The sequence below is a fragment of the Natrix helvetica genome, assembly GCF_964273705.1.
Source record: "Natrix helvetica genome assembly, chromosome: W".
NCBI lineage: Eukaryota > Metazoa > Chordata > Lepidosauria > Squamata > Natricidae > Natrix > Natrix helvetica.
Window position 1 is genome coordinate 55,635,569 of NC_138555.1, and position 25,648 is coordinate 55,661,216.

The 25,648-nt window shown below is 40.7% G+C and overlaps 1 protein-coding gene across 4 annotated transcripts in view; it reads left to right on the forward strand.

The window, feature by feature from the left end:
- The window catches only part of LOC309400851 (RNA-binding protein 33-like), a 379,136-nt gene extending 354,638 nt beyond the window's left edge, over positions 1–24,498 (forward strand). For all 4 annotated transcript variants that reach the window (XM_081969557.1, XM_081969558.1, XM_081969559.1 and 1 more), the window contains exons 18-19: positions 10,474–10,562; positions 13,429–24,498. In XM_081969557.1, the coding sequence (XP_081825683.1) occupies positions 10,474–10,562; positions 13,429–13,477 (138 nt within the window). In that variant the 3' untranslated portion in view covers positions 13,478–24,498. The remainder of the gene's footprint in view (positions 1–10,473; positions 10,563–13,428) is intronic.
- The last annotated feature ends 1,150 nt before the right edge of the window (positions 24,499–25,648 follow it).

The following is a 25,648-nucleotide window of genomic DNA, read 5'->3' on the forward strand; positions in this document are numbered from 1 at the left end:
GAACCAAGTTCTGGCTTCCGAGTGGCAGATTCGATTTTCTCCTTTTTGTTTCAAGCTTATAGAAAACAAAAGGAAGAGGAGGCTCCGGGGGGTTTTGTGCAAATGTTTTTTAAGTGTTTTAAGGGGATCCAGGGGGGGGGGGGGGAGGGCTTAGCCAGACCAGGAATAGGAGCAGAGCCAGGCGAACAGGTGGGACTGAGGAGGAAGAAAGCGGAGTGGGGGAGGGGAGTCAGTATGACGTTCCTTTAGAGGGTTCCTATATCCCAACGGTCGCAGGAAGGGGTGGATGCGAGGACAGAAGAAGATTCTGCAGTCGGTTGGGAGACCGCGGGCGTTGGATACGCCCGGTCGTTTGTACCAACCCCCGCACTCTAGGTGGTCAGGGTTTACAGAGCCGGGGCATGAGGCTGATGTTGTGTAATGCAAGGTCCGTTGTTAATAAGGCCCCCCTCATCCATGATCTGGTTTCTGAGGGGGAGCCGGACCTTGCAGGGATCACGGAAACCTGGTTGGGCCACAAGGGGGGTTTGCCCCTCGTGGAAATGTGCCCAGCAGGATACCGTGTATTCCATCAGCCTCGTGCCCAGGGTAGGGGTGGTGGGGTAGCGGTCATTATACGGGAAGCCCTGGCACCGAGAGAATTCACCGTACCTCAGATATCCGGATGTGAGACTCTAGGTGTGAGATGGGGCCCAGGGAGTCAGTTGGGCCTGCTGATTGCATACTTGGCTCCTCGCTATGCATCAGCGGCCCTGCCAGAGCTCCTCGAGGTGATTGCGGAGGTGGCGGTTGAGACCCCCAGACTATTAGTTATGGGGGACTTCAACCTGCCATCGACGGGTGAATCATCCGAGGTAGCTCGGGAGTTCATGGCTTCCATGACAGCCTTGGACCTGACCCAAATTATTCAGGGCCCCACACACGAGGGAGGCCACATGCTGGACCTTGTTTTTATCTCTGGTCGATGGAAGAATGATCTGGGAATAGGGGATCTGGTTATTACTCCCCTGTCATGGTCAGATCACTCGCTTCTCCGACTTGACTTCCCTGACGCTACCCCCCATCGCGGGGAGGCGGAACCAGAAGATCTTAGATGGTTCCGCCCCAGGCGACTGATGGAACCAGATAGGTTCCAGACGGAGCTTGGGCCACTTCCTGTAGCCCTGACCCGCTCCCGGACGGAGGACCTGGTGGCCGCATGGAACAGTGCGGCGGCCGGGGCCTTGGACGGGGTGGCGCCCTTGCGGCCTCTCCGGTGGCAGCGAACCACTCTGGCCCCTTGGTTCACCGAGGAGCTGAGGGTGATGAAGCGCCACAAGAGACGCCTAGAGAGCAGATGGAGATCCTCTCGCGCCGAATCTGACCGAACACAGGTAAGAGCCCATTTACGGACCTACCTTGTGGCACTAAGGGTGGCTAAACGTCGATATTACGCCACCCTTATTGCGTCCGCAGAAAACCGCCCTGCCGCCCTGTTTCGGGTGACCCGCTCCCTCCTTTCACAGAGGCCGCGGGAAGCCCCTTTGCAGGGCAGGGCAGAGGAATTTGGGAAATATCTGCAGGACAAAATCGCTCAGATCCGGAGTGAATGGGTCCCCCTCAGTGATCTTGGGGAGGCACTGGAGGTGAGTCTTGAGGTACCACTCTGGGAGGAGTTTGACACTGTTGCCGCCGAGGATATGGACAGGCTACGCGGGCGACTGAGGGCCACCACATGTTTATTGGACCCGTGTCCCTCCTGGCTTGTACTGGCAGCCTGGGAGGCTACACGAGACTGGCTCCTGGGGCTGGTGAACGCCTCGCTGAGGGAGGGGTTCCTACCAGCCGCCTTGAAAGAGGCGGTGGTGAGGCCCCTACTTAAGAGGCCTTCCCTAGACCCAGTAGAGTTAGCCAATTATCGTCCTGTCTCCAACCTTCCCTTCTTAGTGAAGGTTGTTGAGAGTGTGGTGGCGCAACAGTTCCCTCGACACCTGGAGGAAATTATTTATCTAGACCCGCGCCAGTCCGGCTTTGGTCGCGTTGGTGGATGATCTCTGGAGGGCGAAGGATGGGGGTTGTTCCTCCATCCTAGTCCTGTTAGATCTCTCAGCGGCTTTCGATACCATCGACCATGGTATCCTACTGCGTCGGCTGGAGGGGATGGGGGTGAGGGGCACTGTTTTGCGGTGGTTCTCCTCCTTCCTCTCCGGTCGGACGCAATGTGTGTTGGCGGGGGAGCAGAGGTCGACCCTGAGGCCGCTCACGTGCGGAGTGCCTACCCCGAACCACCCCAACGAAGCCGTCGAGGTGATGTCCCGGTGTCTGGAAGCCGTGCGGGTCTGGATGGGTGACAACAGACTCAAGCTCAACCCTTCCAAGACGGAGTGGCTGTGGCTACCGGCGCCCCGCTTTAGCCAATGTGTTCCATCTCTGGCCATCGGGGGGGGAACAACTGCCCCCGGTGGAGAGGGCACGCAATTTGGGCGTCCTCCTAGATTCCCAGCTGTCGCTAGATGATCATGTGACAGCCGTGGCTAGGGGGGCGTTCCACCAGGTTTGCCTGGTGCGCCAATTGCGCCCCCTACTAGAGCGGGACGCCCTTCGCACAGTCACTCATGACTGTTTGCGTTGTTTTGTCTGATGTTTTATGTTATGTTTTGTTGTTTTATACACGAACGGTCTGTACACCGCCCCGAGTCCCTACGGGGAGAGGGGGCGGTCTATAAATTTAATAAACCTAAACCTAAAAGTTGTTAAATGTCTTCAATGAAGTTTAATAAGCAGTAGTAGGGAGGATTGTTAGAATAAAAAAAGGTTTTAGTTCAGCCAAAAAATAAGGTAGCAAAGAATAGGAGAAAAAAAAATCAATTCATTCACTTAAGAGGAGAAACGGGAAGCATTACAATCACTTCAATCCACAAAACATTGTTATAAAGAAAGAGGAAAAAAAACTTTTTTTTTTAAACAAAGTTTTATTGATTTTTTGGTGTTTTACAAAAGGAAAAGGTATGGGGAAAGTTACAAATTGTGGCAGCTGCAAACTGCGGTAGGTATACCCCCCCTCCAGACTCATGGTGTACATTTGCATAGCATTCAAATATTACATAATAACATATAGTCAGTGTGGTAAATTCATTAGTAATTTCAATCAATTTATGTCATGTGGATTTTCTTACTTATTTGTGTGATCTGAGCTTTCTTGATGTCGCCCCATCTCCCCCCGTTGGCAGTGCTCCGGCCCCTCCCGTGTCTTGTGCATCTACTGGGATATCTTCTGGTTTTTCTAGGAGTAGTTTATTTTTTTCCATAAAGGCCTGCGCCTCTATGGGTGTATTAATTCTGACTCTTGTCTCCTCCCAGAATATTAACATACCTTCAGGCAGCAACCAACAAAACCACACCCCCTTCTGGTATAATTTATTCGCCAATTGCGAATAATATTTTCTTTTCTCCCTCACTTTCTTGGGGATCTGTTTCAGTATGGTTATCTCCTTATCTTTGTATGTCAGGGCTTGTCCCCTTTGTGTATTCAGAATTTCATCTCTTGTGCTTTTCCTAAGAAATTTAATATGTACCTCCCTGGGGACATTGTGTGTTCTAGCATATGCGGAGTTCACTCTATAAACCAGGTCTATTTCCCACCCCATCTGTTGTTTTTCTTTCTGGATATACTCAGCCAAGATAGTTGTCATAATGTCCCTTATGTTTTCATCATCTGTCTCCATCACTACTTTATTCTTTTGCTTAAAGGACTAATTTATCTTTTAAAAAAAGTTTCTTTGGGCAATCATTCTCAAAGAAATAATCTCACCAGATGGACTCACTTTCACTGCCTTCTTTCCGGAGCCATCTCTGACTTTGTCAGCCTGGGGCTGTCTGTTTATCGCTGGCTTGGAGAGCTTCCCTTGGGTCAATCAGGGACTTTGCAATGTCCCTGAGACCAGCAAGGATTTGTCTCCCTGTTCACTGTCTCTTTGGGATGGTTTAGGTCCATATGGACCGTGCAGGTATCAACGGGACTGTCGAGACCGCACGTTGTGTCGTCGCAACGTTGGCTCAAATCTCTCTCAAATAAATTGTTTTTAATGTCTTTTCTCTAGGCCACTTTCAAATAGATAGTCTCCTCATCACTGCTGCTCTCTTTTTGGGATCTAAATATAATTCAGGAAATAAGCTATCTTATTCTGCACGAACCTTGCATTTTAATCTCTTGTTTCCAACATACAAATAAGTAGGTGTCCATCTATAGATGACTGTTATGGGTAGTATGCAGTGTGAAATCAGATCATCTTATTTGCAGGACGTGGCTTAAATTCTATCTTTTGCAGTGACATGGTTGGTGCTGCCTTGGTGATTGTTTTTGCTACCATTCTGGTAAAATGTGTATCCTCAATGTACATAAAGCAGATAGTGTGCACAAGTTGCTGGTAACCCACCTCTTTTTAATGTGGCTGATGTAGAGGTCTCTGGGAAACCAAGCCAGCAACTCTCTTGTCTTGTCTTCTTTTTAATGCTTTTGTCTAGGCCACTTTCAAATAACTAGCCTCCTTAGCTCTGCTGCTCTCTTTTCAGAATCTAAATGTAATTCATACTTATTATTTTATTTATACGCCACCCATCTCACTATCCAAAATTACTCTCGGCAACTTACAATACAATAAAAACACAAGCATAAAAACATTAAAGTTAACAAGGATTGGATAAAACTATGAACCAAATATACACATTGTTGGTTGCTCTGACCATTAATGCAGTGTTGGTCACATTAGAGTGGGGCTATAGGTCCATACTCATTAAGTATCCAAAACGGTATGATAGAATAAACATATATGAAGGCAAGACTTTAAAATATAAAGTTCCTGTGCACAGACTCATTGCCACCCCTGCAGATACTATCAAATTAGGTTTGTGAAATCCAGTGTCAGGCCATAACTCTTATTTCATTTTTCACGAAGCTTACATTTTTCACAGAGAAGGTCACAATTGAATTTTTTGCATTTTCAGATAGGGCTTGAAAAGAATCCTGTTAGAAATTCTGGGAGTCACTGTTCACAATTAGAGGGCCAGTAGTCCAATTTGGTATGAAGCAGTTTTTGGATTTTCTTTAAAATGCCATCATGAATGGATGAATTTATGTGTATATATGTGATATATATATATATATATACACATAAATTCACATATATATAAAATATATATATTTTCGTAGATTTTCACGGGTGTAGGTATGCTGGTTTTGTTGTATTCGGGTCTTTTCCCGTGTAAGGTTGAGATTGTCTTTCCAACGTTTCGGCAGGATCACACCTGCCATCTTCAAGCTTTAAGCCCACAGCTTGAAGATGGCAGGTGTGATCCTGCCGAAACGTTGCAAAGACAATCTCAACCTTACACGGGAAAAGACCCGAATACAACAAAACCAGCATATATATATATATATGCATGCATACATACATACATACATACATACATACATACATACATACATACATATGTTGTATTTGTGCTGATAAATAAATAAAGGGAGACTAGTATGGATCCATTTCAAGATATTTAGCTCTCATCAGCTAGCCATACCCTTACTGGGATTCGAACCAGGGCTGTATTGCATACCAGGCCGAAGTAATTGCCACTAAGCCACAGGCTCTCTTCCTTATCAGCAAGGCCAGGGAAATAGGTATGTATTTGTGTTACAACCCCTGGTATGCCCAAATATGGGAGGGAGCTCACTACTCCCTGTTTCTGTCATTTGGCTCATCACAGAAAACCATCCAGACAGAAACCCATATTTTTATTTTTAATGTTGCCTTTTTATATTTGTGTTGTATTTGTGCTGATAAATAAATAAAGGGAGACTAGTATGGATCCATTTCAAGCTATTTAGCTCTCATCAGCTAGCCATACCCTTACTGGGATTCGAACCAGGGCTGTATTGCATACCAGGCCGAAGTAATTGCCACTAAGCCACAGGCTCTCTTCCTTATCAGCAAGGCCAGGGAAATAGGTATGTATTTGTGTTACAACCCCTGGTATGCCCAAATATGGGAGGGAGCTCACTACTCCCTGTTTCTGTCATTTGGCTCATCACAGAAAACCATCCAGACAGAAACCCATATTTTTATTTTTAATGTTGCCTTTTTATATTTGTGTTGTATTTGTGTGTGTGTGTTTGTGTGTGTGTGTGTGTGTGTGTGTGTGTGTGTGTGTGTTCTGACTCCTCTCTCTCATGCCTGTGAAAAAGCCAAAACACAGGCTTGGCTGTTTGCCACTGTTTAATTGCAAAATAACAAACCCTTTGGCCGAGGGCCCAGATAACTCAAAATACAAGAAAAACAAACCAGATATTCAAACACGGCTCTAAGACATCGACTTTCTTCACTGCTAATTTTGAACGGTTGTTTCCTGCAAATGTCCCCTCCCAACGCCTCACCTATAAGCTCTCTTGGGAGGGGCCAATCTACAACCACCTGTGCTAATTATCATCTGTGAGCCTGCCTACGAAGCTGCTGCTTTCGTTTCTCAGCCCTTCTCACTCTAGCATCAGGGACTGACTGCCTTTGATCCTCCCCACTGCTCCATGCCTCAGGCGCCTCCTGGTGGCCAACCAGCCCCTCTGGTCCCTGCTCTGAATCTGCAACCTGCACAGGGCCTTCCACATCATCCAGGGCAGACTGAAATGATCCCTCGCTATCTGAGTCCATCAGCAGCTGAACCAGATCCTGCTGGGCCACAACATATATGTATGTATGTATGTTTTCGTAGATTTTCTCGGGTACAGGTATGCAGGTCTTGGCGTATTTGGGTCTTTTCCCGTGTAAGGTTGAGAGTATCTTGGTGACATTTTGACGAGGTCCCACTCACCATCTTCAGGCTGGTGCCTTCGGCTTCATGCTTGTGTGAGCAAAGCGTGATCGGAGCTGCCGTCTTTCTATAAATATTGGTGGGCGTGTGTGGAGTGCTGGCTTTGTTGCTGTAAGCAGGTTGGTTGGCTGTGTTGTTACATCTTGATTAGTTGATGGAGTTGATGTATGCAGATTAGTTGGCTGTTTCGTAACATCCTGTGTGGCTGAGGTACTAGCTGTGTGCCCATTAGTCTTTTGTGTTGTAACGACCTGGGTAATGGGCTGTGTGATGACATCCTGAGCTCTAGTGTAGTGATATTCTGAGTCCTGTGCTGCAACATCATGGGAGGTTGGCTGCGTTGTAGCATCCTGAGCCTTTGCGTTGTAACCTCCTGAGTTCTGTGATGTAACATCCCGGGCTTTGGTTTGGCTCCGAGTTTGCGGTCTGGCCATGTGTTCATGGCGTGTGTCAGTTTGCTTTGTGTGGGGGTCGGAGGGGGGGGTGCCGCAGTTGGTGGTGCCGCCGTGGTTTGGCTTCTGGGTGGTGGTTGTATTTCGTCTATGGGATGGGTTTGGGTTTGAGTCTGGTGAGGGTGATTGGTGGTGGCATCCTGTGTTGTTATGGTTTTCGTGGCTGGGATTCGTGGTTTTCGTGGCTGGGACTCGTTTGTTGACTAGGGCTGGGACTCGTTTGTTGACTAGGGCTAGTTTCCAGATGTCTGGTAGGCGGGAGGTATCGTCAAGTTTATTCATGTTGTGGGGGTGTTTCTCTATTTTGATGGCTTCCATAATTATTCTCTTGTTGAAGTGTTCAGTTTTGGAGTTTAATTTGGTTCCTTCAAAATCAATTTCATGTCCTGTTGCTTTAAGGTGCTGGAAAAGGGAGGAAGTTTTTTCTTCTTTTCTGACTGCGTTCTTGTGTTCTGCGATGTGTGCATTTATTCTCCTATTAGTTTGTCCATTGTACGTGGCTGGGCAGATTTTGCATGGTATTTCATAGACTCCTTGGTTTTCTAGCTAGATCTTGTCTTTGGGGTTTCTTAAAATGTTGGCTATTTTTTGGTCAGTGCAGAAGGCTGTCTTGATATTGTGTCTAAGAATAAAATATGCATACAGGTACTCCTCGACTCGGCTGTAATTGAGCCTGGAATTATGGTCCTAAATTGTTACAGTTGCAATTTGGGACACCCACATGACTAGAAGTAAATTTCCAGCTTTTTTTCCAACAGTCATTAAGCAAAAGCTGTCATTGTTAAACACACCCATTACTATGAAAGGGCGTTTTTGTCAGTTTTGCAAATAGTGGTCATGTCACTGCAGAACACCGTGACAGGTCGTAAAGCAAAGACTACTTCTGAATACTTATAGCTGAAGAAACACTTCAATAAAAAGCAACTAAATATGTAGCTGAGAAAACTGAAACTTTTGAGTTTCAGGTACAAACATTCATTTAGCGAATTTTCACAAGAATGAATTCAGCCCTTTTCTCTCTTCTCTTCTTTACCCAACATCTGGAAGCATGTGACTGCCCTTTTTCTGTTCAGGAACTCAAGCCATGTGATCCTATCCATCATTGAACCTTCTTTCCAAGCAGCCTCCATGTCTCCAGTGTGTTTTTCCCCACTTGGAGCTGAACCCAGAAGGACATTTCTTCCAACAATATTTACAAAAATCTTAAAGAAATCAGTATGCAATTTAGTCATCACTAGCAGAAATCCTGTTGACTTCAGTGGGTTAAATCTAAATATAACTAAATCTGTATGCAACCTTTTGTATTCATAGGAATGTTAATTAAGAAACAAGGGTATTGAAATAATGGTTCAGCCTCTTATAAACTTATAGTAGTAACTGGTGATGCAGACAGTACTTGTGACTGCTTCTTCAACCTAGGTTATTTATTTAATTTAGAGATTATATGAACCACAAAGTTATCAGATGAAAACAAAGGTACATTTCACAGTGCATGCTAGCAGAATTTAGGCAATTGTATTTTAATTAGTGAACAAAAGGATGGGTGACAAAATGACTGACATAGATAATTAATAGTTAATTATGTTGTATCATAGGGTGCCAACCAAAATCAATCCTCTATTTCTGACTGATATTGGAGAATAAAGGGTTCCTTTTTCCTCCCCATGCATTCTTCTAAAGTAGAATAAAATATGGATTAAAATATAAGAATGAAGACGTGGCATAAAAGGGACAGTTAGAAGCTTGCTTAAAGGGACAGGGAAATGTCATCAGCCTTCAACCACAACATGTTCCAGTAAATGTCCCTATGTCAAAAGTCCAAAACCACAAGGTTCAATTAAAGTTCGTTAATGGCACGTAGTCCATACCTGTAACAAAAGGAGAAGTAAGACCCCCATCTCCTTATAAGGCTTTTTCCTCAAGGTAACCAATAAGAAATGAGTTAAGTGTTTCCGTGTTATGCTGTCTTTGAGAATGTATAAGAATGCGTGCATCAATAATAAAGGTTGTTCAGAAATTCACAACGTTAGCCATGGGCTAACTTTTCTGAACCTGGCTGCCAAATAAACTCCTCCTGTATCCTGAGAAGTCTAATGCCTGTCATTTTCTGCAACACTTTATCTGAAGGAGATGAATAGTTACATTCTTTACTACTTTATAATTCATTTAAATTGGTCATTCACAGATTGTATTACACCTGGATTATTTTTTCACTAAATCAATTTGACTGTAATATTTAAGTTAAATACAAGTGAAGCTAAAGGCTTTGTACCACAGAATTTGAGGTACTGTATTACCATTTTCTTTGCATCTGTGAAGAAAACAGTCCATTTGGAGGACTGTAAAAGTATCCTAATTCTTGCACCCATCTATCATAAAATGTATAAATCCTTAGAATTAAATCCAAAGAGCATTGTGGTTCCAAGTTACCTTAACAAATGACTCTGGAATTGTTGGACACCAGCACCAATCTCTAGCATGCTAAGGGAAACTATGGGCTCTGTGAATGCAAGACCCAGTCCTATATGCACATTTTTGTGCACTCGTCTAGATTTTTAAACATTTCCTGCATCAAAAACACAGGAACAGCTGTTGTTCAAATCATGAATTCAACTTTCAGTTGTCTTGAAAGAATTTGAGAATGATCTGCAGGTATTTCAACTTGGTTCTTGTTAGGTCTACTTTGAATGTTTTCAGCATTTTCTCACATGTTCCTTTCAAACATGGTCTTTTCCCCCACTCCCCCACTTTTTGTTTCCATTTAAACTTGTATAAGCAAGTTTATGGATGTATATATGGAAAACTGAAAAGTTTGAATCAGCAGCATCCAAGGGGAAGGGTCAAAAATTAAGATGATGTTTGCAGCAGCATTTTTAAAGCTGTTTTCAACACTCCACTCAATAGCTCCCCCCAGTTCTCTAATAAAAATACAGTCTCAGAATGAATTTTGATATTTTTTGAGACCATCTTAGTTGTTTAAAATATGAATTTATAGTGATCATTTAGGTTGTGGGACTGTGGTAGAATTTCTCATAGTACCTAAGTGAGCAGATGGACATCAGATTCTGCATTCAGATGGATTGATTTGCAAATTAAGTACTTACAACAGTTGGCGAGGGGAAATTATTCCAAGCATTGATGTTCTTTAAAGAGTATTTTTCTTTTCCTTTTTTGTCTTCTATAGAGTTTACAAATGTTGCCTCAACAACGAAAGGCCATTGCAAAATTTAAAGAGCCTGCTGATGCTTTAAAATTTCAACAGAAGTTTCACAGGTAAGTATTATGCACAGGTTTTCTCATATATGAACCAGAGGTGGGTTGCTACCAGTTTGCACTGGTTCAGGTGAACTGGTAGTGGGAATTGCAACTGGGTCGCCGAACTGCTAGGGATGGCAGGCTCACCACGCCCCTAAACCGGTTTCCCGGTCGCCGCATCATGTTTTTTTGACATTTTTAATGTTCTGCACATACGCAGACCTATTTACAAGCAACTGCTCACAAGCGTGGAGCATGCGAGCAAATTGCGTGCACACCGAACCGACAGTAACCCTGGCAGACAACCACCCCTGATATGAACTATTTTACTCTTCCTGAACATTTCTCAATGTTAGATGTCTTTTATTACAATCCCATTGTCCCTAACCCATCTGGTGAAAAAGACAAAAGTTATAGTTCCATACAGCAATTGGGAAAACTATAAATTCTTTTTACCCAATTCACTTTAAAAAGACCTTTTATCTTCTTGAGATTGGACAACTGTTTAACTTAGAGCTGATTCAGCTGTAGCAGTGATAGTTGATCAGGCTGAAAGCAATCCATGTGTTCAATTTTTGTTTTTCTATGTCTCAATACACTTTTTTCAACGCTGATATCTGTCTTTAAGCTACACTTTTCCATGGCATTAGGAACAAATGTCATTTTATGTACAGTGTACAAATTAGGATATTAAATTATGTTTTGTATCATGATTTGTAAGCAGAATGTAAAGTGGATTCAAATTCTGGATGCTATAGTTTAACAAGCCAATGTCTCAGTGAAAAAGTTGAGTGCTTCACTAAACTGGGTCCAGGATATTTGAAGAACTGTCTTGCCCCAATGGGACTGGCCACACATTCCGGCAGAAGAGGCCTACTATGGACCTCATCAGCCAAGGAATTTCAGCTGGTGGGGTCTAGGAGAAGAGCCTTGTATGTCATGGCCTTTGGAACATCCTGCTGCCAGAGGTGAGGTCCACCCCCACCCTTTTGGCCTTCCGAAAGGGCTTTAAGACCTGGCTGTGCTGGTTGATGTGAGGCCCTGTTGGAGACACTTTAGGCTGGACATGGCTGGTGTAGTGACAGAAGAGGGCACCACCCCGTTCCGCGTGAGCCCTTGGGTTTTTTAGTCTATTCTTGTAATTTTAACTGTTCCTATATTTATAATTGACTTATAGATGTACTTTTATTGCATCGTAAGCCACCCAGAGTCACTTTGGATAGTGAGATGGGTGGCATATAAATTTAATAAATGAATGAATAAATAAATCTGTCAATGAAACAATCCAGTCTTTTCATACACTGTGCACAATTATTAGGCAAGTGAGTATTTTGACCATATCATCTTCTTTATGCATATTTTCTACCTCCATGTTGTATAAACTTGAATGCTTACTGGATATAAGCATATCAGGTGATATGTAATGAGGGAGGGTGTGGCCTTAGGAGATCAACACCCTATATCAAGGTGTGCACAATTATTAGGCAGCTTCTTTTCCTCCGGAAAAATGAGCCGAAAAAGAGATTTAACTGACTCTGAAAAGTCAGAGGGATGCAGCCCTCTTGAAATTGCTAATATTGCAAATAGTCAACAGGGTTGCAAGAAACATGTTGAGAACAAAAGACACATTAACTGCCAAAGATTTGAGAAGAATCAAATGTGAAGCTACCAGGGACCAATTATCCTCCAGTGCTGTCATATTCCAGAACTGCAACCTACCTGGAGTGCCCAGAAGTACAAGATGTTCAGTACTCAGAGACATGGCCAAGGTAAGGAAGGCTGAAACCCGACCACCACTGAAAAAGACACAAGTTGAAACGGCAAGACTGAGCCAAGAAATATCTGAAGACAGATTTTTCAAAGGTTTTATGGACTGATGAGAGTGACTCGATGGACCACATGGATGGGCCCGTGGCTAGATCAGTAACAGGTACAGATCTCCACTTCGACTCAGACACCAGCAAGGTGGAGGTGGGGTACTGGCATGGGCTGGTATTATTAAAGATGAGCTAGTTGGAGCTTTTGGGGTTGAAGATGGACTCAACATCAACTCCCAAACCTACTGCAAGTTTTTAGAAAACACTTTCTTCAAGCAGTGGTACAGGAAAAAGTCTGCATCTTTCAAGAAGACCATGATTTTTATGCAGGACAATGCTCTGTCGCATGCATCGAAGTACTCCACTGCATGCCTAGCCAGTAAAGGTCTTAAAGATGAAAGAATAATGACATGGCCCCCTTCCTCACCTGACCTAAACCCTATTGAGAACTTGTGGGCCCTTCTTAAATGGGAGATTTACGGTGAAGGAAAACAGTATACCTCTCTGAACAGTGTCTGGGACACTGTGGTTGCTGCTGCACAAAAGTTGATCGTCAACAGATCACGAAACTGACAGACTCCATGAATGGAAGGCTTATGACTGTTACTGAAAAGAAGGGGCTATATTGGTCACTGATTTTTTTTTTGAAATGTCAGAAATGTTTATTTGTAAATTGTGAGGTGTTTCTTTATTATACTCACTTTAATAGATGCAAATAAATGAGTGAGATGGGCAAATTTTCATTTTTCATTTAGTTGCATAATTTTTCAGACTAATAGTTGCCCAATAATTGTGCACACATAGATATTCTCCTAAGAAAGCCAAAACCTCACTTTTACTTTCTTAAATATTCAGGTTTGATGTTTATTAACATTTTGGGTTGACTGATATAAAAATACAACTTGCCTAATAATTGTGCACACAGTGTAGTTTGACCCACTTGCTTCTGAAACATGGCTGCATCTGAACCAAGCCTGAAATTGTGTGAGCGTGTAACTAAACAAGTTCCTTAATGCATTAAAAAAATACAGCTGCCTTAAATCATTGTGCGTTCATTTGTTTTCCAGGCACATGATAGACCTCTCCCATATCAATGTGGCACTGATAGTGGAGTGACCCACTGAGCATAAATTGTCTTAAAATAAAGCAAGTTATGGAGGAAGTCAGAAGGGTAGAATCTTCCTGTAATTTCTGATACCAGCTTTGCAGACTCCTGAAACTTCAAATTATTTTGTGACAGCTGCTGACAGAAACAGCCTTGCTACAAATGAAGTTTGATTTCAAGATTGAAAAAGATCGGTATTGAACATACATAACTACAGATCTCATGTATGAATAGTGTACACGGATGTTTTCAGGCAATTACTATATGATCACAATGACTTGGAACAAACGAACATTGACTCTTGAAAAGGTTTTTTGTTTTTTCTTAGAAAAGAATATTTGATAATGGTTGCCCTTATCTTCAGTGTGAGGTGTTGAAATCAGAATACACCCATAATCTCCTATTTGTAGCTAAGCATATAGATGCCTATAATATAGAATAAAAGTTGATCTATGTAATTTGTGGGGTTTTTTGTTTTGTTTTTGTTTTTTGTTTTGCTAAGAGGCTCTGAAGCTCATTCTTGAAAGCTCTTATTCCTAGTAAGGTGAATGTACAGGTAGTCCTCGACTTACAACAGTTCATTTAGTGGCCATTCAAAGTTACAACAGCACTGAAAAAAAGTGACTTATGACAGTTTTTCACACTTATGACCTTGCAGCAGCTCCATGGTCACATGATCAAAATTCAGATGTTTAGCAAGTGGTTCATATTTATGATGGTTGCAGTGTCCTGGGGTAATGTGATCAGCTTTTGCAACCTTCTGACAAGCAAAGTCAATAGGGAATCCAGATTCACTTAACACCCATTTTATTAACTTAACAAATACAATGATTCACTTAACAACTGTGGCAAGAAAAGTCGTAAAATGGGGCAAACTCATTTAACAAATGTTTCACTTAGCAACATACATTTTGGGCTCAATTGTGGTCGTAACTCAAGGACTACCTGTAGTTTGTTGCACATAAAAGTCCCTCTCAGTGTTCCCAGCATTATTTCTATTTTGGACAAATAGTCTCACCAGTTTGATGTCCTTATGTATGAAGGATGCTTGTGTTCAGACTCCAGAATCTTGGATCGACATATCTTTTAACCTTCTCTTGTGCTTTCTTAGTGTGCTTGAATGGCCAGGAACTAACTGAAAGTTGTTGGTGGTGAGAATGTCCACGAGATCCATTTTGGTTAGGCTTGTTGGGAAATGAGTCACTGGTGCTGAGCTTCATATGTTAATTTATTTTTGTGTAATAATTGGCAGTAATGAATCTGCCAAATCGTACTCTAACGCTGTTCCCACATCACCTGGTTGTGGGGACATTTCCTCTGAGATGTGGGCTGTTCTGAAAATATGTGCAGACTTTATGGAAGTTCTGCTTTTATACTAAATAAACTCTTTCCTCCAAAGAAAGGTGCTTGTGACACTGTTCCCTGCTTCCTTTGGTTAGTGAGAAGAGAGAACTCCTTTTACTACTCTTAGAAATCTATTCAATGTTTATGTATTTGAGGCCAATAAACATTGATAAAGATTATAACTTAGACAGTGAGTTTGAGCATATAGAAAAATAGTCAAAGAATGTTCTCTCAGGACTGCAGGTTGTATGATATTGAGAAGTAGTGCTGTTTCTTTTCTAATTATTCAAAATATTCTGAACAGACTAAGGCTTTTAAAATTGTTCCCAGTTAGAGAAGATATGGGAATCAGCTATAAGCAATTAAGATATAAAAATACACCATGTCTTCTAAAAGCTGGTTTTTTTCCTCCACTGGTGGTATCATTGCTATAGTATCTTTGGTATAATGTAAGGTATGAAGATATGTTAAAGACATTTTATCGACTAGCTAGAAAAAAAGTCTTCATCTTGCGGAGTATCCTACCTTGAATTTGACCATGCCATAGAGGTGAGTTTTGCTGTCCTTTATTATTTATATCTCTTAATTTGTGTTCATTAAAAAAACTGGTATTTTAGTTTATGGTGCAATTTAGGCTAGCTTTTCTCTGCTTAGAATTGTGTTAAAAACTAACAGTCCCTCAGGGTCAAAAGAGAGAGACTATCATACCTTTGCCCATCTCAGGACATGTTACAGTCTTTCCACAAAACTAAGATTGTGCTTTAGGACTTAAAATGTAAAGTATTTTTTTTGAAATATGTCTTCATGGCACAGCTCAGGTACAGTTTGTCCATGACAAACAAGCACGATACCCAGATAGTTCTGAAAACAGAGTAGGTTGAAACTGAATTCACTATGCAGTAAAGAGCTGGGCTCAGTCATTGGCAAGGCTGCATCACTTTGGCAGGATTAAATGCAACAATGCCTGCCAGAAGAGGGGATTTTATAATGTCCCACCTCTACATCACATTTGAGGTCTGAGGAAACATTTATTATGTCAGCAGGTCTTTGATTAGGCTGGATAACCTTCAAATAACTTAGGGCATTGTGAAGACTGGGAGCATTAATTAATTCTTTAAGGTTTACAACTTCTGTATGTGGGAAATCTATGGTGTGGCATTTAAAATAATGTTGTGGACTTTTGTATGATTTGTATGATGGCAAATGCCTAGTAGGTGTATAATATGCTCATCATTTTGGTAGAGGGGATTCTCAGATATGGGAAAGAGAAAGAAGAAGACGACTTGTGATTTTTTTTCCCTCAGTCTCTCTTTGTAGTGAGCAGAAGGAAACCTGTAGTATGGGTGATAGGCACCAAATCTCTTGCTTGAATTGTCTTTAGATATTAAAATACCTTGATGGATTAATGCTAAATTAGAACTGAGTTTGGCATGATCATAGTAATGTTGGTTCCTAATTTTGAGGTGCCTTCCACAAAAGCAAATCACAGAAAAATAGGAGACCTGTTCTTCCTGACCCTATCTTCACATCTTTTGTAGAAGATCTGTTGCAACCATTATCTTGTTTGTTGTTTATCATGTGTTATTTTAAAGATGCAAAATGCAGGCATTGCATTTAATGTATTGTGTAAATATGAGACTTTTTAACAAAATTTAGATGAAGCTGTTCACATGAAAGCTTATTTGGTGGGATGGGGAGGAAGGCATTTATATTGTCTTATCAGAGTTGAATGGAAATGGTTCTATAAATGTTGCTGTTGTTATTATTTTTGGTGTAACACTTCTGTTTTTTTATAAAGATGCCAGTAAGTCAATACATGTCTCTTGACCTGTGTATTATTTGTTCTGGAACTTCAAAAGCATACATTTGGTGTAAATGTTTAGCCAGTGACCACTATATGTGGAAACCTTTTTCTCGTATAAAAATAATTTTCATTTAATTTGGCAACATTTTCTAGGTCACTTTAGTTTTAATACCCATACCAATGAAAAAGTAGTCAAGTTATGTGTAGATGTTGAAGTATTCATGACTATATAGTTCAAAGTTAAATGGCCACTGTAGTATTCATTAATTGATGTATTTTTCACATTCATTTTGGACAAAGTTAGATAATATTAATTTCATAAGAAATTAAAGATAATCTGCATAATGGTGCTTTTGTCCAGGCTAAAATGCGGGTGATTTACTCTTGGCTCACCTATCATGAGAAGATTACAGAAAATCTTCCCTATATAACTATTGTGGTCTTCCAATTTTCAAACAATGTTCTGAAATATTGGTCATAAAGGAGAGATGTTCAGCGGAAGTCAAATGTAAAATTATTTGATATTGCTAGGACATTAAAACCTACAAAAATAGCTAGAGTGTATAGAGATGGGTGTACCAACTATTTATAGTTTGTATCAAACTAGACTGACTGAACAACTGAACCACTATTGACCAAGTGTTGGCCTTTAGATAGCTTCTAGGTCTGTGATGGCAAACCTATGGCACGCGTGCCAGAGGTTGCATGCAGAACCCTCTCTGTGGGCACGGGCGTCATCACCAGTTGCTCTTCGTGAGCGCCAGAAAACGGCCTGAAAAACGGCAAAAAAGAAGGCTGTTTTCTGGGCCATTTTTCAAGACGTTTTCAGGCTGGTTTTTGCCCCATTTTTCAGGCATTTTTGGGCCAGTTTTCAGGCCGTTTTCCAGGCCGTTTTGGGGGCTGTTTTCAGGCCATTTTTCGGGCCATTTTCAGGCCGTTTTGGGGGCCAAAAAACTGGCATGTGCACCGGCCAGCTGGTCTTTGGGTTTCTGGCGCTCCGGCACGCGCAGATGCACTTGCATGCACGTGCGTTACAGTTTGGGCACTCAGTGCTGAAAAGGTTCGCCATCACTGCTTTAGTTGCCACTATGAATTATGTGGCAAGAATATAAACCACTATTGAAGAGACCTAGTGTGAGTTATACAGTATATCAGTGAAGGCTTACATATATCAAATTAGAGTGAGTTGAACAGCTTTATAGGAAAATGCTAACATAAGATGACATTTCTTCATTCTTCCATGGTTTATTGTTTTTCCATATGTGGCCCAAATGATGAAAATAAGGGATTGCTATATTCCTTTTCAGTGACTGACTTTAAATGGTACAGTCAATATTTTATTACCAAGAGGGCTCACACTGAACACAGAAGAAATGAAGAAGCAATGTTACCTTGTGGTGACACTTTTCAAAGAAATAAGTGATACTACAAACTTCATAGTTGATTCAAATGAGTTTTGGCAACTTAATGGATCTTGTTATTAATCTTGAAGAAACTTTTAGTTGGCATCAGGAAGTCAAATTAACTACACCATCTATGGGATTTATCTTAGATGTTATTTCACTTATTCTGACTATTTATTTGGATAGGATAAACTCCTATTTCAGTTTTCATGATTGTATTCATGAATTGTATAGCTTTATTTGGTGGTACTTCTTAGAACCTTTTATGGGCATTCCCTAGTATTAGGAAAACTAATAAGATTTGTTTTCTTATTCATCTTTCCAGAGTAGACTCTTAGTATCATAGGCATTCTTTTCATTAACTAGGATGTCAGTCTAACATTCATATGGATGGGGAATGATTCTTGTTTGTTTTTTTGCTTTGATTGCCTGCTTAAAACTTTCTCACTGTCTTCTAAGCTTTATTTTGCAGCTGCCAATTTGGACAAAATGAAGGGTTGGAGAATTCTTTTAACACATCCAAGATAGCGCAGTTGGCTTTTAAAGCCATAACATACCTCTGAGTAGCATGGCTGAGGTGTACCTGCATTAAGGTCACTACAAAATAGCAAAGATCTATACTATTTATCAAAGTATTGCATTTGCAATGTATTACAAAACTATTTTAAATCCTAAGGATTTTGTGTAAGGTTATTTGTAACCCATTTTTATTATATACAGTACTGTGCAAAAGTGTTAGGCAGTTGTGCAAAATGCTGTAAATTAAGAATGCTTTCAGAAATAGAAGTATTAATAGTTTATTTTTATCAATTAACAAAATGGAAAGTGAATGAACAGAAGAGAAATCCAAATCAAATCAATATCTGGAGTGACCACCCTTTGCCTTCAAAGCAGCATCAATTCTTACACTTGCAAAAAGTCAGGGATTTTGTAGGATTAGAGTCAGGTGTATGATGAACCATTATAACAAGCAGGTGCTAATGATCATCTATTTCACATGTAGGTTAAAATACAGTCATTAACTGAAACAGCAGAAGCTGTGTAGGAGGCTTATAACTGAGTGAGGAACAACCAAACTTTGCTACTAAGGTGAGGTTGTGGAAGACAGTTTCATGTCACAGGTCATACACCATGGCAGAACTGAGCACAGGAACAAAACAAAAGGGTAGTTATACTGCATCAGGAAGGTCTCTCCCAGACAAAGATTTCAAAGCAGACTGGGGTTTCAAGATGTGCTGTTCAAGCTCTTTTGAAGAAGCACAAAGGAACAGGTAACATTGAGGACTGTAAATGAGGTGGTCGGCCAAGGAAACATAATGCAGCAGAAGACGCATCATGCTTCCTTCCCTTTGACATTGGAAGATGTCCAGTGCCATCAGCACAGAACTGTTGGAAACCAGTGGAACCCAGGTACAGCCATCTATTGTCTAGAGAAGTCTGGCCAGAGGTGGTCTTCATGGAAGAATTGCAGACAAAAAGCCATACCTCTGACATGGAAACAAGGCTAAGCTATTCAACTATGCATGAAAACAGAGGAACTCGGGTGCACAAAAATGGCAGCAGGTGCTCTGGACTGATGAGTCAAAATTTAAAATATTTGGCTGTAGCAGGAGGCAGTTCATCAAAGGGGGCTGGGGAGTAGTACAATAATGAATGTCTGCAGGCAAATGGTAAAGCATGGTGTAGGTTCCTTGCAAGTTTGGGGCTGCATTTCTGCAAATGGTGTTGGAGAGTTCGTCAGGATCAATGGTGTCCTCAATGCTGAAAAATACAGGCAGATACTTATCCATCATGCCATACCAATCAGGGAGGTGTGTGATTGGCCCATGTTTATTCTGCAGCAGGACAACGGCCCCAAACATACAGCCAATGTCATTAAGAATGATCTTCAGTGTAAAGAAGAAACAAGAAGTCCTGGAAATGATGGTTTGGGTTCCCACAGAGCCCTGATCTCAATAACATCAATTCTGGAATTACATGAAGAGAGATAAGGATTTGAGGTAGCCTACATCCACAGAAGATCTGTGGTTAGTTCTCCAAGATCGTTTGAAACAACCTTGAAGGAACCTTGCCTAGTTCCTTCAAGAACAAGAAGAATTGATGCTGCTTTGAAGACAAAGGGTGGTAACAGCAGATTTTCATTTGGATTTCTCTTCTGTTCATTTACTTTCCATTTTGTTAATTGATAAAAATAAACTATTAACACTTCTATTTCTGGAAGCATTCTTAATTTACAGCATTTTTGCACAACTGCTTAACACTTTTGCAGAGTACTGTATGTTACTATTAATGTGTGAAATTAGGCATTTTATAAAATGCCTAGGAAATTTATAGAATGCCAAAAATGGGATGTCAAAGTATGAAATATTTCACACATTTCCTAGGCATTCTATGCAATGCCAAAAGGCAAACTGGCAAAGTATAAAATACTACCACTAAAATGCCATTCTACCCTTCCTTGTTGCAACAAGTAGGTCAATAGTGGTCTTTTTCTCTTGTTTTTTTCAGTAAGAAAGTTCTGTACTTTATTTTGCATTTTTCTTTCATTTTCATATATGTCCTTTCAATAAAGTTTTAGAGTTAACCCTAACCCTTTTCAGGATGCTTTTCATACTTTGCCTAAATAGTTCTTGTCATTCTGCATAAAGCCTAGGTATTACATTACTTTTTTGTATTGTACTGTATTATGTATACAATTCCTAGAGAAAGTATATAGCATATTAAAATAAAACAGATTTCATACTCTTCCTAAAAACTCACACTTTCTATAGATTTCCTAGGCATTCTATACAATGCCAGCTTTTCACACACTGCTGGTAAAACATATATTTAATAATTTGTTACTAATATGAGCCTTGGGTCCTAATGTACAGAACATTGATTCATATTGGATCTCATGTATGCCATCTTTTGGTATAAATCTGGTTGGGAAGGATAATTTTTAACTGTGATATTCAAAGCATATATTCCAGTTTCCATACTCAACTTTGGTAGTGCTACCCCTTTTCATATTATGTAAGATCTTTGGTTGAGAATGACAGGTTAAAAAACAATAAAACTCAATGTTGCCCTTTGCTGTTGGTTTAAAAACACACCTCAACAAAAGAAGACAATATGTTAACCTTTCCTCATGGGAGAAAGTTGTTAAAGAAAAATCTGTAATGCACTCTAACAAACTGATAAACAGGAACCCCCAAAACCAGATCATCATTAAACAGATCATCTAGCCAAATGCTGTTTGGTGCTGCTCTTAATTTGGTGCTACAGAAAATGTATTTCTTCAGAGAAATTATTGTTAATTAAAATAAAATTATATGGATATCTGCTTGATATATATGCATAATACTGGTCTTTTCTAAGAAGCTTGTTTTGTTTCCCCTCCCATTTTATGTAAGTGAAAATGAAGATTTGCTTTTAAGTAACTGCATAATTTTCCTTTCAGATTATAGAGAAAGGAATTCATTCCTCTTTTCCAGTGCTTAACCTTGAAATGAATCTTTTTTTACAGGTGGAACCACTGTGTCAGACTCATCTTTTTGTAGGAGATCTTTGAGTTTTCATATCTTATTCAGTTAGAATTTTTTTTTCTTAGCAGTTGTCTTAATTTTAAATTATGCTTATGGCATTTTTCCAGTCATGTTTTTTCATTCATTTGCCCTTTGTACCAAACTATTATAAGGGTTAACGAAGCCATCCAGTTTGCTGAAATGTACTCCTACCAAGGACTCAATTCTTTCTTCAATATGATAACTCTATCCATCTTTATTTGCAGCTTGTTTTCTTTTTTTAGGGAGAGAAATAGAACCGAATGATTTATGTTAAATTGTTGAGTTCTTATTGAGCTAAGAAAATTATTTAGGACCATGGAGTGTAATTCTTGCATGTGATTAGCGTGGCATAAAGTAGAAACATGCTGCTTTGGACATTTCAAGGCTTTTCTAGGGTTTGCACGGTTTCTTGAGGGCTGTACTCCAAAAGTGGCCAGGGATTGCAGTAGAGGTGGGTTCCTACCAGTTTGGACCGGTTCGGCTGAGTAGGCAGTAACTCGGCTGGCCACACCCCCAAACTGGTTCTATCGGTGGCACCGTAGGTGCCGCCATCTTGTTTTTTGCTTCTGCGCATGCAAAGCATTTTTTATAGTACTGCACATGCACACATAGTGTGCATCAAGCGCACGCGTAGCACACCCCTAAACAAACTGGCAGTAGCGGCAGCCAGAACCCACCCCTGGATTGCAGGCCAGTCATTCAGATTGGACCTATTTGGAGAGGGCAGTTGCAGAATTGTAAGAAGGGAAATGGGCCCATTGAACATTTGCAACCCGCTACCTCCTCCCCCACAAAAAAAATATAAAGGGCATTTCCCCCCTTATTTTTGGTGCTAAAATGAGGGCTATATAAGTGTAGTCCTTTTGCCACACATATGACTGTGTTCCAATTGTTATTGGTGATCCACAGTGCCATATTTCAAGTCAGTTCTTCAGTTTAGTTCTAGAGCAGAATTTCTCTTTTTTTTGGGGGGGGGGGTTGTCGATGACAACAAATGCCTTGATTTCAACTGCTTTCTCTACTTGCTTCCCTCTTATGCGGTCGCCATCGCTCCAGTCCTCTCCAAGTGACAGGATAGATCCTCGTCCGTTTAGTGGGTTTCTCCTACCCACTGGGGGGTTTGCCTTATCACCCCAGTGTCTTCAGAGTTTCCCCCTGAATTTGCTGATCCCTTCAGGTTCCACAGTGCTCAAAAATGAGCCCAAACGAAGAACTTTGAGTTACAGGTTATGGGAGCTGCTGTTCCTCAACCCTAGCACGATGACGTCACTGCCAGAAGTTCCAGAGCAGAATTTCTCAAGCTTAGCTACTTTAAGATATGTGGACTTCAACTCCCAGAATTCCCCAGAGGGCATTGCTGGCTGAGGAATTCTGGGAGTTGAAGTCCACACATCTTAAAGTTGCTGAAGTTGAGAAACACTGTTCTAGAGTATCCTGTGTCTCATGTTAAAATATTCAATCTTCTCATTTCCCCTTCACCACCTGCTGCTTGAGATGATCTAGTGGCATAAAGATTTTTGCTTTCAAGTAAATTATTTTACTACACCATAGCATGCAGTGCTACCACCTGACTTTTCAGAGGCACTAAATGTACCTGAAAATATCTGGAATCAGAGCTGCACTCCTGGATTCTGTTCTTTCAGCAAATCATAAAATTACTTTTAGAAGAATTAGTGGTCTATGTCTAGCATAGATAACACACAGCTATCCAGTCTAGATATTTGGGATTGTAACCTTTGAGAATTGTAAACTTGACACATCTAAAAGATGCTAGATTGAGAAAGGCTGTTCTTAGAGATCCATCTCTTTATACCAAACCTTGACACAGAATCCATCAAGTTCTGCAACTACTGTCTTTATCATCAATGGCTGGCAAGTTGGATGATTACTGCTAATCTTTTGTTTAGAAATCCATTGACTATAGTTTCACTAATGTGCCACTATATAGGGATCTGCAAAATTCAACAAATTTTGACCATCCTAGAGAATCCCAGAATATTCATTCTTTCCCTACAGACCATGCCACACATCTGGACCCTGATGTTCCTGTTTCTTTTGGAACATAATTTTTGGAAGCCCTTGAACAATTTCTGGTTTGGAAGACTGATCTCTGAAACCCACAGAACTGCTTCCAGGATCATTGTGGTTTACTGGAAAGCAGAACATTCTGGATTTCTCTGGAATGGTCCATTCCAGATAATAACTTTTTGACATACCCAAACTCCTTATGCGTGGACTTGAATACTTGTAACTTCCTAACCTTTACTAATATTTTTCCTTAACAGGTTTTCTCTTTTTAGGAATGATTTATATACTGGACAACTGAATAATCTCTTTAATAAGAATTTATGTGTTATTATTTGTAAAAGAAAGTGGCATCCAGCAGAACGCTGTATTACTAATCTTTTCCTTTTTCAAGTTTTCTTTGAATACAGTGGTACTAATAGCTTTGTAATATTTCTTATGTAGTAGAGTCGGACTTGTGAATCCTAGATTACTGTTACTGAGTGTGATCCTTCTTAACCTGTAATGTTGTGAAATAATGGATATGCCTTTATAGAATTAGAAAAGCTGTTCAAACGCATTCTGCTTTAATGTTGACTGTGAAACATATGTTTTCTGGGACAAATGCAGTAAGTCTTACTACTGACCCTGTGGGGGATAGGGGTGGTGTGCTTTTGCATCATGTTTATAACAGCATTAGTTACCAAAATAACTATACAAGTGTAAAGATGTAAGTTTTGTGCATTTTTATGCCAGTTCTCTTCTTGTTTTAGAATGATTATCTACAGTTTGTTACACTGCAGAAACTGCTTTACAGATTGTGATTCATGATTTTCAGCTGTCATGCTTATGAACAGATTCAGTTAACCATGTTTTTTAAACATATGCACTGTATTTGAAATGTGAAAATAAAGAGGGTTTCTTTGTAACTTGTTCTGTGGATTTTGTTGAAAACTTTCTCAAATGTTTTTTTTTCTGTTCTAGCATATTCTCAAGGCAATGAATACCAACTCATGGGCTGCTGAATATTTAAAGCTATAAGGGAGAAGAAATCAAATTAATTTTGTTTGAATTAAGATGTCTTCATCAATGATTTGGATGAGGGAATAAATGGGGAACTCATCAAATTTGCAGATGATACCAAGCTGGCAGGAATAGCCAACACTCCAGAAGATAGGCTTAAGATACAGAAGGATCTTGACAAACTTGAACATTGGGCACTATCTAATAAAATGAAATTCAATGGTGAAAAGAGTAAGGTTCTACATTTAGGCAACAAAAACGGAATGCACAGGTACAGTATAGGTGATACCATACTCAGTAGTAGTAACTGTGAAAGGGATCTTGGAGTCCTAGTGGACAACCATTTAAATATGAGCCAGCAGTGTGCAGCAGCTGCCAAAAAAGCCAACACAGTTCTAGGCTGCATCAACAGAGGGATAGAATCAAGATCACGTGAAGTGTTAATACCACTTTATAATGCCTTGGTAAGGCCACACTTGGAATACTGCATTCAGTTCTGGTCGCCACGATGTAAAAAAGATGTGGAGACTCTAGAAAGAGTGCAGAGAAGAGCAACAAAGATGATTAGGGGACTGGAGACTAAAACATATGAAGAACGGTTGCAGGAACTGGGTATGTTTAGCTTAAGAGAAAGAAGGACTAGGGGAGACATGATAGCATTATTCCAATATCTCAGAGGTTGCCACAAAGAAGAGGGAGTCAAACTATTCTCCAAAGCACCTGAGGGTAGAACAAGAAGCAATGGGTGGAAACTAATCAAGGAGAGAAGCAATTTAGAACTGAGGAGGAATTTCCTGACAGTGAGAACAATTAATCAGTGGAACAGCTTGCCTCCAGAAGTTGTGAATGCCCCAACACTGGAAGTCTTTAAGAAGATGTTGGATAGCTATTTGTCTGAAACGGTATAGGGTTTCCTGCCTAGGCAGGGGGTTGGACTAGAAGACCTCCAAGGTCCCTTCCAACTCTACTATTGTATTGTATTATTGTATTATTGTCTCAAAGATGCTTTTTCAACAGGCAACTGGACTATGTTGTTTCCTTGAGGAGGAAGATGTT